The 15,221-nt window shown below is 35.6% G+C and overlaps 2 protein-coding genes and 1 long non-coding RNA gene across 3 annotated transcripts; all 3 read left to right on the top strand.

The window, feature by feature from the left end:
• Window positions 1-258: 258 nt before the first annotated feature.
• LOC117322857 lies at window positions 259-1,845 on the top strand. The gene is made up of 4 exons (XR_004531597.1): window positions 259-483; window positions 933-1,065; window positions 1,276-1,410; window positions 1,572-1,845. It is a non-coding gene; the product is annotated as an uncharacterized LOC117322857 (long non-coding RNA).
• A 241-nt stretch (window positions 1,846-2,086) lies between these two features.
• Window positions 2,087-8,910, top strand: LOC117322856 (sodium-dependent dopamine transporter-like). The gene is made up of 7 exons (XM_033877795.1): window positions 2,087-2,718; window positions 3,026-3,138; window positions 4,764-4,895; window positions 5,491-5,590; window positions 7,354-7,454; window positions 7,955-8,122; window positions 8,527-8,910. Exons 1-7 carry the CDS (start codon window positions 2,673-2,675, stop codon window positions 8,704-8,706), a joined length of 840 nt encoding a protein of 279 aa, XP_033733686.1. The 5' UTR covers window positions 2,087-2,672; the 3' UTR covers window positions 8,707-8,910.
• A 1,063-nt stretch (window positions 8,911-9,973) lies between these two features.
• Window positions 9,974-13,055, top strand: LOC117324357. The gene has a single exon (XM_033880168.1). It carries the CDS (start codon window positions 11,876-11,878, stop codon window positions 12,497-12,499), a length of 624 nt encoding a protein of 207 aa, XP_033736059.1. The 5' UTR covers window positions 9,974-11,875; the 3' UTR covers window positions 12,500-13,055.
• The last annotated feature ends 2,166 nt before the right edge of the window (window positions 13,056-15,221 follow it).

Raw genomic sequence — 15,221 nt, 5'->3', positions numbered from 1 at the left:
GATTTTAATGTGAAACAATAACATATATATAATCGTTGTTGCTTTTTCGTTCTGAAAACACCACGACATATACGTGTCTTTATCAAAAATATAAGTAGCATAGGTCTTTTAATGAGAATGAGGTTATGACAGCATACAATATTACATATGTAGCTTCGCATTATTAAGTAGTTCCCAAACATATATTGCAATATTAATTATTATCCATCATCTTACAGGTATAGGCATTTCCATTGCTCTGCTTAATTTATGTTACGTCAGCTATGTATCTACAATGCGTTACTGGTTACTGGAGTATTTGAGGCAGTCATTCACGACTGAGCTACCATGGACCTCCTGTGGGAACACATGGAACACTAATTCATGTATAGTTTCGCACACACTTTTGTCCTCGAGTACCAATAGAAGCTTACATAATTCCACAACAAACACTACCGGTTACCTGTTTACTACTGATGTTTTAGCAGAGGAGGAATTCTGGCAGTAAGTTCATTACCATTATTTGTTTACATTCAGCAAATACATCAGAATATACAAATATTCGTCTGTTTCCAGTAAGGTTGAAAATGCTCCAGTGACGTTTAACGTCGAATACAACCAACCGTACGCGAAGGTTTGCAATTAAGCGTGACAGCAGTTTTATCATAATTGATCAATTATTTTATCCGTATATTATCGAAATGTTTTGTAAGGGAATAGTCAATTTGATCACACTACTTTGGATTTTTATACATCATCATCAAAGCAACAGCTTATGTTGGATTAACGTACATAATGTTTGGCAGTTTATTGGTGGTAGCTTTATTTTTTTACCACATTGGAACACGACGATGAAAGTACATGTAGAATGAGTAATTATTTTTAGCCAAACCCTGTCATACTCGTGAACAAACGGGGCACGATTCAATATCCTCTATATAATTGCATTACAGGCATAACATCCTATCCTTGTCAGGTGGTATTGAAGAAGTGGGGTATCTTCGCTGGACGCTCGTTTTATAGGCAATACTCCTCAAAGTGATTGTCATTGTGAGTCTTTTAAAGAGCGTGAAGACCATTGGAAAGGTTGGTATTTTTGAAACAGACTCATTAGAAATGGATGATTTAAAGATATACTAACTGAAGGTTTAGGTAATGATCATATTATAATGCAAATAATTAATTAAAGTCGCATTTCATATTGAGCTTTAAACACATTCTAGAAGTCCCATTGAAGATTTCTGACAACTCCTTCGTCACATACCCATCCTAATGTATACGTTACTTTATTTTTAGCTGATGCTTTTTACTACCTTCTTCCCTCCTCTTATTGGATTTGCGATGTTGATTCAAGCGTTGACTCAAAATGGCGCGAAAGATGGTCTATTATTCCTTATAACGCCAGATTTCACTAGACTGGCAGACTCTAAGGTTGGTTCACTATTTGCATTTGGCAATAACAACATCTTCTAAAAGATCCAAAAGTTCTCATGGACAGATACATTTTTAATAAATTGTTTGTTTGAAATCTGATATATATGGGTAATAAATTTATTCTTGCTATGTTGTATGAAAAAAATATTTAACGCCAGGTATGGATAGAGGCGTCTTTCATGGCATTTCTACAGTCTTGGACCTGCCTTTGGTGGCGTATTAGTGATGGGAAGTCATGTGAAATTCCATAGTATCTGTCTCCGGTAAATATATTCCACCCATCTGATTTATATCTGCCTTAGATTTGTACATGTATATCTACATACATGGAAGTACATGGTATATAAATATCAGTGAAATATTAACCACAGAACGTGCATTAACTACGTCGTTTTAACTTGCGGTTATAAGGGATTTATATCCGTAGGCAAACTAGATTGATGTAAATGTTTCTTGATATGTGTTTGTGATGAGATCTTTTCTGATATAATTGTTTCTTTATAAAAGGATGGATTGCCCCGAAAATTCGGCATTATACATATCTGCTCTGTCGATATTTCACTGATTATATCTGCATGTAATAATATATTTTAAAAGAGATTTACATAATTATGTCATAAAGATCTCAGCTAGGTGAACATTATTCAATGAGGCGATGCATGATTTTAGATTTGCTATCGAGATATGATTCTAATTTATACAGATGATTTGCTGCTTCCCTGCATGTTGATTTGGTATCATTATGAATAATGACACATATATCCTTTTAACATTCAATATACACATATTAAATGAATTAAAATGAAGATAATAACATCTACCTCTTTTTTCTTAAGTTGTCTGACGTCTCCTGTGGATTTACACGGTTTTTGGCCCATAGCATCATAGTAAAGTCGAAGAAGGAAGAGACAGTTGTAGTGTGCAGTTCTCTGTCTATTTTCTTATGTCTACAGTATCTATTACAAAACAACAGATTACTTCAAAACTGTACCGTTGGTCTCACACAAAATATATTAAACAATGACAATGTTATCAACGAAATCACTAGACATGTAAACCAACGTCTGATTTAATATTAGACGAGGAAATAATATATTTCCAAGTTAGATCACGATAACATTGCATTCGAAAACAGGTTATAATCGATATGACATTGGTCAAATCTTTTACTTTTGTAGCAATGTGCTGCTTGGCGTCTTTGGTGACCTGTATTTATAGCGATATTCAGCAGCGTTGTCCTCTTCTCCGTCGTTGGTGTCATGGCGAACGAGATGGGTGTCCCTGTCGAGGATGTTGTGAAGTCTGGTAAATGGTTGATGTATATGTTGATATTGATATAAACGGTAAAACTATTGTATAAAACTTTACAATGGAAACACCGCGTTGGATAAATAAAGATGTCATTTAATTAAACGTTATAACAAAATATGCTTAGTAATAAAAATAGTTTATACCCATGAACATATTTCATAGCTATCAAAATTTCATAATCAAGAGGATAAAGGCTGACAAATCATACATGTGTCTTCCGTTTGATATATTTCATTATATCTATTAATCATGTAGTTCTTACTGTACCATTAAATAAAACTTGCGTTATGCTCTGTTGCAGGAATGTCTATCGGTCTTGTCGGCTACAGCCGAGCGTTAACCTATCTCCCTGCGTCTTATATCTGGGCTGTGGCATTCTTCTTCGCTATCACAATTGTAGGACTTGACGCACAGGTAGTATATGATAAATACATGGCGTATCTGTCATATTTACATTCTCATATTCACTCGATTTTAAATATAAAAAATGGTATCGTATTTCATATATACTCATTGCCAATATTATATTATATATATAACAAAAGGATTTGACATCACGCTATACCTGTGTTAGCTTCCTCTAACTAGGGATCCACATAAAAATATTAAGTTACACTGGATATTTTTGTTATAATTCTAGTACGACCAAGCAGGGTAGTGATACTGACACTAAGAATAATAACAGGATTGATAAGAGGGTCAACACACTATAAGCTTACGCAGAAACTGGTACTGAGTAATAAATCACTTACTTGAGGACGAAAACGGCATAAGTTAGTGCTAATTTATTATAGCTTGAATAGTATAATCTAAAAAACAATATATGGAGATATTGTTGAATCCTTCCTTAATGAGAATGAAAATGCTAGATATCCAATTGGAAATAACGAATGATTTTATCCTCCACTATATAGAATTGAAAAAGCTAACATGAATTTAATCTTCTCCCATGTAATATTACAAGCACAAATTTTGCAAACCGAAAAATCAATTAAATCCCCATATGATAACTTTCATACCACGACTAAGAGAAATATAATATGATACTTTGTCAACTCAGAAATAATGCCAGTAACCATAACGCATACACTTATATAATGACCATCTTAGTGAATCAGCAACATGTCGGTGAAAATGAAAACGCATAACACTATATATTTAAATGTCCATTTTATATTATGTCTAGGGGACAGTTGCATCAAAATATATTACAGATATCTATATTCATTCATATTCACTATAATTTACATACTCTTCTTAATGGATGTATGTGTACCACTGATAATTAATCAATTTTTCTTCAAAGTTTTGCTGAATATATGTACCAAACCAAAACATTTGATATGTAATATCCTCACAACTTCAATGTTATAAATAACAACTATTGCTGGTGTGAAACCATGGAGCTAATCAAACAACTGTAATATCAGTTTCTGATTGAAAGGATGGATATTGTTATGCAACAATTGTGTAGTGGACATTATAATGTTGAATTATAATCATACTATACTTATCATAATATATGAACCACTGCAAACAACGAGTACAATTGATCCTGCAAATAAAATCCTAATATGCAGATTTACTGAGGATTGTCATGCATCTATGTAGGGTAAAGGGTCGATATGTCTTACCCAAAGAATTTGTGCGTGGCAGCTCATCAATAAACTTAGATAAATGGTATGAAAGTAGTTAAAATGAGGCATTTCTTATGCTTTCTTATATAAATTGGAGTTCTCTCCCGCTACTTGTAACATTGTATACCACTGAAGTATAATATATGTACATACAATGTATCAAATTTGATTATAATAATTTGGAAAGGACTGAAATAGGATTAGCCTGATGTCCAATCAAGTTGACAAATAGAAAGCCAATACATTTTTTTTTTGAAATTGAAACAGATATTGTCCTTATTTCATACAAATAAATAAATAATTTTCTAGTATTTGGTTTCTAAAACCTCAATACAAGATTTCATCTTAAAAATTCAAGAAATATCTGAGTATTTACTAATAAAAGTATTTGCATTACTGTAGGCTGTTTGTACAGAGACGGTGGTGTCATTCCTGGAACGATTCGGCGATAGATTAGGCCGACATAGCCATCTATATCTGGTGTTACTGGTCAATCTAATCACGCTTCTCCTCAACCTCCCGTTTTGTACACAGGTAAACAACCATATACATTAAAAATACATTACACTAAACGAAGCATATTTGAGACATGTATGTACATTTCATAGTTTGTATATGCAGGTATCAATCAAAACCCAAATAAAGTTTTGACGTTGGAATTTTTATAGTTGTGAAACTAGACTGTAATCTTGATTACATGTACATGTACTTCTAATTCAAGCAGTTTAGAACCCAAAACTTACTCTTTTTTTTGGAAATTACTTGGGTATGTATTAATACTAATCGATATTGCAGTTTTGATTTTCCCCTTCCTAAAATGGTGAAACTTTCCCAAATGAAGCGATCATATTTCTTCAAAATACGAACTTTGTAAATGGCTGCACCATGAGACTTAAGATATTAGCAAATCATGTCGTTTGAAAACACTTTCGGCATTTTTTAATATAAGGAAAAGTATTTCCATTGATCCATGTAGATAATAAACGTAAAATAACCAATATAAATTTCGGTTCCGCAAGTGCTTCTCTGAAACTTCAACTAGAATTCAATAGCTTAGGATAAAAATGTGCTCAATGATATGAATGTAGTCATTTAAATATGATGTATTATGTGTTGTTGTTATTTTCAGTCGGGGCCGTACATGTTCCAGCTTGTGGACTGGTATGTACCTACATGGTCGGTGGTAGTGATAGCCTTATCAGAGGTTATCGCCATCATGTGGTTTTATGGTGAGTTAATGTATAAAAAACGAGTTCATTCAAGACATTACAGGCAGTCATTGCCAACGTAATATAATATCGGGATTTCAAATTTAACACATACATACAGTTTACCTCCAGATGTTTTTTCTTTCTTTCGTTGACATTTTGGACACTCTATTATTAAGCTTAACCAAGTAAATAATTTCCTATAAATAGCTCCGTGCCAAAGCTATACTAAGAGAGTGACTCTGGGATATTGAAAGCGAGGCGACAGTATTATTATTGGTACACAACGGTTACATATGTATAGGTTCATAGAAGTAGGGAGTACGCATGGTATCAAGTAGGATAAAGGCTTCTCCCATTTATTATTTGATGACATACCCACGATTCTATATATATTCTAACAAAGATATATATGCATTCCCCTGTTTCGCTTCACATCTATTTTGTTTGTCATCGTGATTAAATTTTAATTCTTGATATTATTTTCATTTTGGTTGATAACTTCGTTTTTATTTTGTTTTGCTTACGTGTTTTGCCGTTAGAGTAATGTGATATTTTCTCAATATGTTGTTAATGTAAACAATATGGCGGCTTGCTACATTTGCATTTTAGATATCAGTGTCTAGGACGTTTTAGAGTGTTCAATCTGACATCGTTAGATATTTCTTAATTATGTACTAAGATAGCACCGACCTGTGTGTTTCTATATGAAAAAAAACAACACATCATAAATGCACATGTAGTCTGCCATTTTGGTTAAACGTCTAGGGGGAAAGCCTAATAACGACTTCCAGTACGGAATCCGGAAGGAAAACAAAGTATGGAAAGAGTTAAGACAATAACATCGTCGCTTATTTAAAAATCAAAATATTTTCAGCTGAAGTGGCCACCCACCAGTGTGACATTTAAATTTACTACTGAGAAAGCCACATAGTGGCTTCTAACATGAAATAAGTTTTATGATTGCAAAGAAGTTGCACCCATACAATGGCAACTACAATCAATATCAAAATGTAGATAAAAACATATAAGAACCTAAGCTAGCCATAGTGGGGTTGAAAACCGCCACAAAACATGAAATAAAGATCCAGTCCTGGGCTAAGATAAAAAGACTATATAGAAAAAAAACTCTGGAAAACCGTGGACTGAACTGAAAGTAGGATGAACATAAACGTTAAAGGAATAATACATGTTGCCAATATGGCGCTCGCTACACGAATATAATCAACGCATACACCATGTAATAAACTACAACATTCTTATCATATCATTATCAATGTGACAATCTAGTGCCACTTATTTATTCCAACTACAAACAGGGGGAGGTGAGGATGGGTTTGAAAAAAAACTTTGCCAGTATGTATGTGCTGTCTAACAAATCCAATATGGCTGCTGATGGAGAATAGGGATGCGTCCCCTCAGGCCATTTCAACCAATCAGAAGCCTGGTATCCAATTCCGTCATCAGCAGCCAATGAAAAATAGTAACTACCACTATTAAGGATACGCGTTCCAGTTAATATTAGCCTAGACATATTGGCATAATTAAAGAGTCACGTCCCATAAAACTATACAAAATAATGACACGAAAAAGAATTATAGGCAATGTTTTAAAAAGGTCTTGATATCAGTTACGAACATAAAATAAGCTCATTGCTTAGCTAGCATATATTTACATGTATAGCAACGAGTCTGCAAAACCTCTTCGATCGACAATAACCCAATGTTAAATGATCTGTTATATCATTGTAATATGTACATTTACTTGGTGTCTTTGTTTTATAGGAGGTGATCTTGTTGACTATGCTTTAAAAGATATGACTGGACGAAAAATGCCGCATGTGTTCCGACTGGCTGCAGGCTATATATCACCAGTTTTGTTTTTAGTAAGAGACGATGCATGTAATTTATGTTGACAATGAAGAATTTAAAGAAATAAGTATAAGAAGTCACTTTGCTAATCATATTTTTTTCTTTGTAATTCACAGCAGATTTGTTTAGCCTTTTGGTCTGATTATGAAGATAAAATAATGTGGGGGAAATGTAGAAAAAAGAAGAAAGGCAAGACAGTGATCAATATTTGGCACAAGGCAGCAGGTTAAGTTTGGGTTGATATTTTTTCCTTAATAAATATTTTCTAGTCTGATTACATATGAAAATAAACCTAGATGCCATTTTGAAATAGTATTTCAAATAGCATCAGAAAGTATTAGCTTATTATGCATATATTCCACCCACGGCATGACAAGATTTAATAGAGCGAAATCTTATTCAAAGTTCAAGCAAATAATCAGTTAAATGGAATTAATCATAAAAATACAAAACTAAAATGGAATTGCACGTATACAACCTGTAGTATATTGATGTGTATTTTATTACAATTCAGCTGTTGTTGCTAACAAGCTTCGTCACCTACCGGCCTCCGAAGTACGGCTGGTATGAGTACCCGGAGTACACTCGCGTCATTGGCTGGGTGCTGTCGTGTTCAATTGTCATCCCTATACCTCTACACATCATCTGGAAGTTCACCAATGTGAAGGGAACTATGATGCAGGTAAAATAACTTCGTCATAAATTGATTCAGTTAAAACAATAAATATATACATAACCTTTTTTATTCTCATTTAGGATATTATGAAACGCTTTTTTCAGATCATTTCAAATGATATGTATCTCTATCTTAATAAATGATGACACTAGTTACAAAGATTACCCACATTATACATATCACGAGGGAGAGGTCTAGGGTTGGCGAACACACATTTTGATGTAATACACGACAAGGAGATAAAGACCAGGTGACAAAATACACTCATTGCGCTTATGATCGTGACGTAAGACGATAATCATATTTTTAGAATACAACCTGTTTCTCCGAATATCAATGTACTTTCATGTAGATTCAATTTGACCAATGTCCATTTTCACGTTTTTATGAATATGTCTTCGTTCACACAGAAATGGACAATTCTTACACAGCCGAATTGTGACTGGGGTCCTAGTGACAGTGCTAGGCGACTAGAACACCTGGAACGGTTCCAGACTGAGAGGACATGGGCCGACATAGCCTACTATAATCTTACTGGCAGGCGAAGATATTCAACTAAGACACAGCATGAAACCGTAGCATTGTTTTAATGATCGTCGAATATTATGAATTCATTTCGACCATGTATCATACGAGCCTATAACCATTTCCTCGGTGAAATTTTAAAATAAATTGCCAATTTAAATAGAGAAGAAACATTTCATTTTATTTTATGCTTATCATTTATCATGGATCTATATAACGACAATAACGGATATATATGAAATATGGTGTCTTATCGTCTTATTGTTGATAAAAATGTGTACAGTGTCTTACTTCAAATATCTAAAGATAAAGATTTGAAGTTAAATATATCAGAGTCAAAGTAAAAGAAGCAATTTGTTTTCAACGTTATAGGAACTTCACTTTGAACCACGAGTTCGTCAGCTTGTTAAGGTTATGGTTATTATTTATAGATAATCTTTGTCATTGCTCCCGCGATTTCTTTTTGAAAAGATTTCGGTTATACTTAATGTATTGATTAAGCATGCGACTACCCTATGTGTGTCCGCGTTTATCTATAGTTTCAATAATATATCATTTATGCGCCCGTGCAATCAGTAAATATATTGCGAGTTAAGTTAATTCAAGGGATGATTGGTATGTTGTGAGCTTCGTATTGTAGGAGGTACTTATTCAATAAATCAATCAATCAATCAATAACACATACCATGGCTCACTTCTGAAGCAGTTACGGGAAAATGTTAATCTTAAGCGCCGCGGAAAGCTCACTAAACGTATGTCTTTTTATCAGGACAATGCTCCTGTTCACAAGTCTCCCATTGACATGGCTGCCATTCACGATTATGGCTTTAAATAGATTGTTCATCCGTCTTATTCACATGATATCGCTAGATCAGACTTTCATCTATTTCCAAAACTGATACAGCTATTTCAGGCACCCACTTTCAGTCCGATGACGACTTTCTTTCTGAACAGCCAAGAAAAGGAGTTCTATAAAATTGGCGTTGATGCCCTTTAACACCGCTGGCCAAAGTGTATAGGTACTGTACTGAAGGGGATTATGTTGAAAAATAATGCAATATGTCTGGCAAAATTCAAATCCTTCAATATGAGGCTCACAACATATCAATCAGCCCTTATAAAACTACGGAAGCGTATTAGGCTCACATTGGAGTATGTTTTTCATGGCATGCGAAAATATTTTATCTGGCGGACACCACTTAATTACCTGACGGCCGCCACCTGCTTATTATCTGGCGGCCGCAACATATTTATCTGGTCATCAATATATTTAGGTCATCTGACTCAAAGGGCCATGATGACGTATAGTCATTGTGCTTCGTCCGTGTCATTGTGCTTCGTCCGTCGTCGTCCGCAATGTCCAATGGTGCTATTAATTTTAGGATGGAACGCTTTGTGAAAAATTCAGTCAAAAGTTATTCGCTGTGAACAGTTTACTGTCAAAAGGTAGCCACTGCTGACCAATACTATCATCACGGCAAACAGATTTAATTGAAAATAGTAAACCTACCATTTTCCATCCTACAAATATTTGTAGTCAGATGACCGTTAAGGCCCTTGGGCGTCTTGTTCACTATACAACAAAAATGACACGATCCATTTCCGTTGCATTATTGCTGTGCAATTAAATTGATAAAGCAAACGAAAGCATAAGTTTTTCCTATTGTCTTATTTGATTGGTCAGAAAATACATGTCAAGGGACAAAATTCACATCAACTGGTGTATATGTTGCGATGCTAAGATCACATACTTGAACGCAGCCTCTGGAGACAAGAGACGTCAGCACAGGCGTACGTTACGAGTTTGCCTCGTACTCCTCTTCATAAGACAACACATTTTAATCGAAACATACGCCTGCGGCGTAGCGATGCTTTTATACAATTCTCCAGTTGTTATTAAAAAAGGAGCACACCATTTATACTAAACCTACTGTTAAGTTATACATATCTATTTCTCAGTTAAAATCATAAACCATTAAATACCCAGTTTCATAAACACACACACAAAGGAAAAGAGGGACTTTGTTTCCAGATACATTAGCCACATTTCAGACTTTAAATGAAATTTACAGTGGTTTTTAGTGATTGCTTAGGGTATTTATAATTTTCTAAAATGTACATTTACAATTGTTTTTTATTGTACTTTTAGATCGATTTTGATGTCATCAACGATTTGACAGACACAGAGCTTCGGGATTACCTTCCAGTTAAAGGAGACATACTTGAGCTATAAGCATTCGTATATAAAAAGCTTACAGAGTCTGAAGGTCAGAAGAAGAAAAAAGTATCCTTACGGGAAAACCTTAGAAATAGGATTAAGCTTTCCCAGTCTAAATCAACCAGGACCGAAGGTGAAGACCATACTGCTTCCCATCACAAGCTCAAACTCACCAAAACCAAAACACAGGCGGATATTGCTTCGAAACAAGACATTGCCCTTATTGTTGGATTTTCTACCGAACAGACAGCCGGCCACTACAAACAGGTGCGCTCGCCTTTGGGTGGTGGAATAAGACACCTCCGCGTCAACAAACATATGGTTAAGTCAGAACTTATTGCGCTCGCTGTTTTTTCAAGACGGAACAAATATTTATGGTTCAATAGACGATATTTTGATTTTGATATCTCGACAGATGTTCATGGAACACAACTCATGCATGCAAGCGAAACTGTTGATATTATCATGAAGCGTTTAGGACTGAAGCATTTCAGATGCTATTTGTTGGCGAAGAACTCAGAAAAAGATGAAAGTTTGCCGCAACTGGTCTCCACGAAAAACAATCGTTCAAGTAAAGGCAATGATCCTGAAAAAAGGACACTGATAATGAACAGCAATACAATGAAGAATTACCTTCTGCCAGTGGCATCCAGATTCCTTTGGCATCGCATCTTAACAGCCCGCTTAACGGATTAGAGGTTGTACACGAGGAAGAAGTGAGCACGACCTTAGTACCTGAGCCTGTGGTTATTGACTTCCTTCCGGACTTGGATTATTTTGATTCAAGGAGTGCAAATGGGATGGAGAGCACGAGCACATCCGATGGCCTGCTCGCATTAGCTGCCGAAGATTAGGATATTGTTCAGTTCGGCAGCCTGCCACCAGACGACACAATACTGGACGCCACATTGCCATTGGGAGTACAAAATATCACTGTCCATCGCGGGCTTGTCTGTCGTGATTTGATTGCTTTTTTTTCAGAGGATCATCCAGATAATGCCAAGTTTGAAATACAAATGCTGAAGGAAAATGGAACGCCAGAAATAGCCGAAGATAATGGCGGAGTTCTGCGTGACGCCCTTTCCGAATTTTGGGATACATTCTACTTACAATATACAGAGGACAACTCATACAAAGTCCCAGTAATACGCCATGATATGACTGAAATTCAGTGGAGAGCAATTGCAAAAGTAATCAGAATGGGATATGTTCAGGAAGGAATGTTTCCAATTAAACTTGCACCGTCCTTCATGCAACAGGCTATCTTTTCCCAATGCAACGACTCTGAGGTTATTGATTCCTTTCTGAAATTCGTGCCGATGGTGGACAAAGTTGTGTTTGAGGCTTCCTTGAAGGACTTTCCATCTGTAAGCGAAGAAATTGTCGATGTTTTGGAACAGTATGATGTAAAAACCTTGGTGAACGAACGCAACATACAAAGAGTTGTGGGCAAAATTGCACACAATGAGTTAATTCAAAAGCCAATGTTTATTGCAGATTCATTTAACAAGATTCTCCATAACACACAGCTTGTTGGAGAGGAGTTGGCATCGATATATTCATCGCTACTTCCAAGTCCCAAGAAAGTGTTGCAGGTTTTGACCTTTCCGAATGATTTGAGCCAGGATGAAATTAATTAAGTTCGTACTTGAGGAAAATGGTTCGAGAAATGGACGATCCTCAGTACCTCGAGTTATTTCTTAGGTTCTGCATCTAATCTAATGATGTTACCAAGAATGTACGATGTTCTTCGGTACACACCTGTGGATGTGTCCTCGAGTTTCCCAGAAGCTACGCAGAAGATCCTTTTGTGGCCCTGAAAGCAGATTTTATGGAGTTACTGAAAAACCGTTACTGGCAAAGGGACATACCTTGAGACTGAGGTGTTGTAATTACAGACCATTGCATGGAGAAATTTCGATTAAGAAATTATGTTTTTGACGTTGTGCACGAGCCTTTGATACTGCAGGTAGCGGACAAAGGATATTCTCGTGTTATTCAGTAAACTTTTATATAATCTTTTACGTCACAGTTTATGCTTCCGTTTTCAAAGAATGATTGTAGTGATAGAAATGATTAATGGTATTCACACACGCGTCAAATTGATCGTGAATGTAACGCAAACATTAGGTTATCATGGTAAGGCGTTTGATATGATCGTCTTGAATGCTTGAATAAAGTGTTTCATGTATTGCATTCCTTGTTCCGTTCGTCAGTTTTCCGTCTGCCCATCCGACTATAAGCATTTTGTGTCGTCACTCTATCATACCTATTTTACAGATCCTCTACCCCTTACAATCCTGGCATAGATGTTAGGATATAAATATCCGTAACGAATTAAAGTCAAGGTCATAATAGCTAACCTAGGCTCTTTTTATTTTGATAAAACGACGTCGAAGAACTGGAAGAATTATATTTGATTGTTAAAGTCACCAGATCAAAGGTAAAAGTCGCGAAATTATTCTCTTATTTGGAAGAAATTTTGATATAAAATTTAGATTTATTGAGAAGTATGTCTGTCAGGTTAAGGTTGAAATATCCTATAACAGGGTCAAAGTAGTAACATTGTATAGGTTGCAGATGTTTTCTTTTGATTTAAATAATTTTCAAAATCAAAGCCGAGGGTCACGAACAAAGAAAGCAAATTGTTTTATTCGCTAATAACGTTCCCATGTACAACAGAACATTAACACTACTGGATGAAGGAAGCTGTTCATATCATCCAACATGTATGTAAAATTTTGTTATTGTTGTGTTTGCTAGTCTGTTTGATTATTTGTTTACATGAAGTTGAAAATTTACTGTAATATGATCACTATCGTCTTTTTGACGGTTTTATTAAATTTTAGAGCTCAGTAATGGTAAGTTTTTTCGGCTTTTCACGTGTATATGTGCATGCAACATTTCTTTTCTCAAAATTATTGTTCCTATGGTAACAAGTCACTTTAAACAGGTTTTCTGTAGAAAAAGTTTGTCCGGACAACTCCTCTTTAACCGCTTGGCAAATTTCAATGAAACTTCACACAGATGTAAAGGACCATGTGTAGATATGCATGCAACATTTCTTTTCTTAATATTATGGTTCCTATGGCAACCAGTCACTATAAACAAGTTTTCTGATTAAACATTTCTGTAAAAATTATAAGCAAAGTGTCAAACAACAGAGAGGGTGCTGGGGGTATCAGTCAGCCATTGGCTTACAGTTCTAGTTTATGAATATTTTGTGACTCAGAACGAATCCCTGCCCTGCAGGTAGGGCGTAAGAATTGTACCTGCTGCCCCCATTGCATGATCGTAAGAGGCGACTAAAGTTGGGATCTTATCTTTTCTCTTCTTTCTTGATAACTTTCTTCTTCCTAATGTCTCCCTTGACAATGCCTCACTTTTGGCCTTTAGATGAGCGTTCGCCGCTGTGAGGAAGGTATTGGGTTCTGTCCCCTAGCCGAGACATACCAGAGTCTTAAAAATGGTAGTTTCTACTCCTGCTTAGCGCTCAGCATATTTGGAGTGGGACGACTGGTTCGCCCGTTGTCAGTATAATGTGACCGGGTGGGGTGTGCTGCTGGGTGTCTTCGGCAGTATGCTTCAGTGAGGTAGCACTCTAAATCGGCAAAAGATCCGGCCTATCACAAGGAGACTTAACACAAACATACCACAGCCTCCCAAAACACACATACGCATTCATCACACGCATACATTTCGCACGCACGGGAGGCAGTCCTTAAATGACCTTAGCTGTTAATAGGACGTTAAACAAAATAAACCAAACCAAACCAAACCAGAACGAATCCACTACCATGTGGCGTCATTTTATCCATAGGTAGCTAGAGTTTAAACTTATTTATATCAGCCTCTCGGAATCTCTAACGTAATCTATAGAGAATAGATACATAGTGTTTAAAATATAAATTGCATATAGAAGAGAGTGAGTGAAGACAAAAGTACCGAGTTTCTGTCCCGAGTCAAACTACAGCTTATATTGTAACACACTGACCATATAGTCTATCTATCCTGCAACATTCATAGGAAATATGTATATTTTAGTCAAGATATTTACAATGTTTCAGTGTGGGCCTGAACATTGTTTCGGTCGCCTTTGAGCGCATACATATGTGTCATCTGTAGAACAAAAACCAAGTAAAATGACGTACGTCAGGTATTCCACGGCAAAATATAGTTACCAAAATTGTCTGATAAATCCGATTTCTTTATTTAATTGATATGAAAAAGTCCGAGAAAATAACTAAAATACAAAACTTCAACAGATTTAGAAAAATTCATGGTGAATTCAAACAATGTTTTGACTAACAGACAGTCAGAAAATAGTTAAATAGCGTACATGCTTAGAATACGGCTACAGTG

This window comes from Pecten maximus, chromosome 3 (genome assembly GCF_902652985.1).
Source record: "Pecten maximus chromosome 3, xPecMax1.1, whole genome shotgun sequence".
NCBI classification, from domain to species: domain Eukaryota; kingdom Metazoa; phylum Mollusca; class Bivalvia; order Pectinida; family Pectinidae; genus Pecten; species Pecten maximus.
Note: the sequence above shows the minus strand (reverse complement) of the source record. Positions and strands in the feature narration are given on the sequence as shown.

What these genes read in the sequence shown, in the direction of transcription:
- LOC117324357 (XM_033880168.1), top strand. Translation starts at nt 11,876, where the DNA reads ATGCTGAAGGAAAATGGAACGCCAGAAATAGCCGAAGATAATGGCGGA.
- LOC117322856 (XM_033877795.1), top strand. Translation starts at nt 2,673, where the DNA reads ATGGCGAACGAGATGGGTGTCCCTGTCGAGGATGTTGTGAAGTCTG. An exon ending in CGCCATCATGTGGTTTTATG is followed by an intron (nt 5,591 to 7,353) that starts GTGAGTTAATGT and finishes TTTGTTTTATAG; the next exon opens with GAGGTGATCTTGTTGACTAT. An exon ending in TATCACCAGTTTTGTTTTTA is followed by an intron (nt 7,455 to 7,954) that starts GTAAGAGACGAT and finishes ATTACAATTCAG; the next exon opens with CTGTTGTTGCTAACAAGCTT.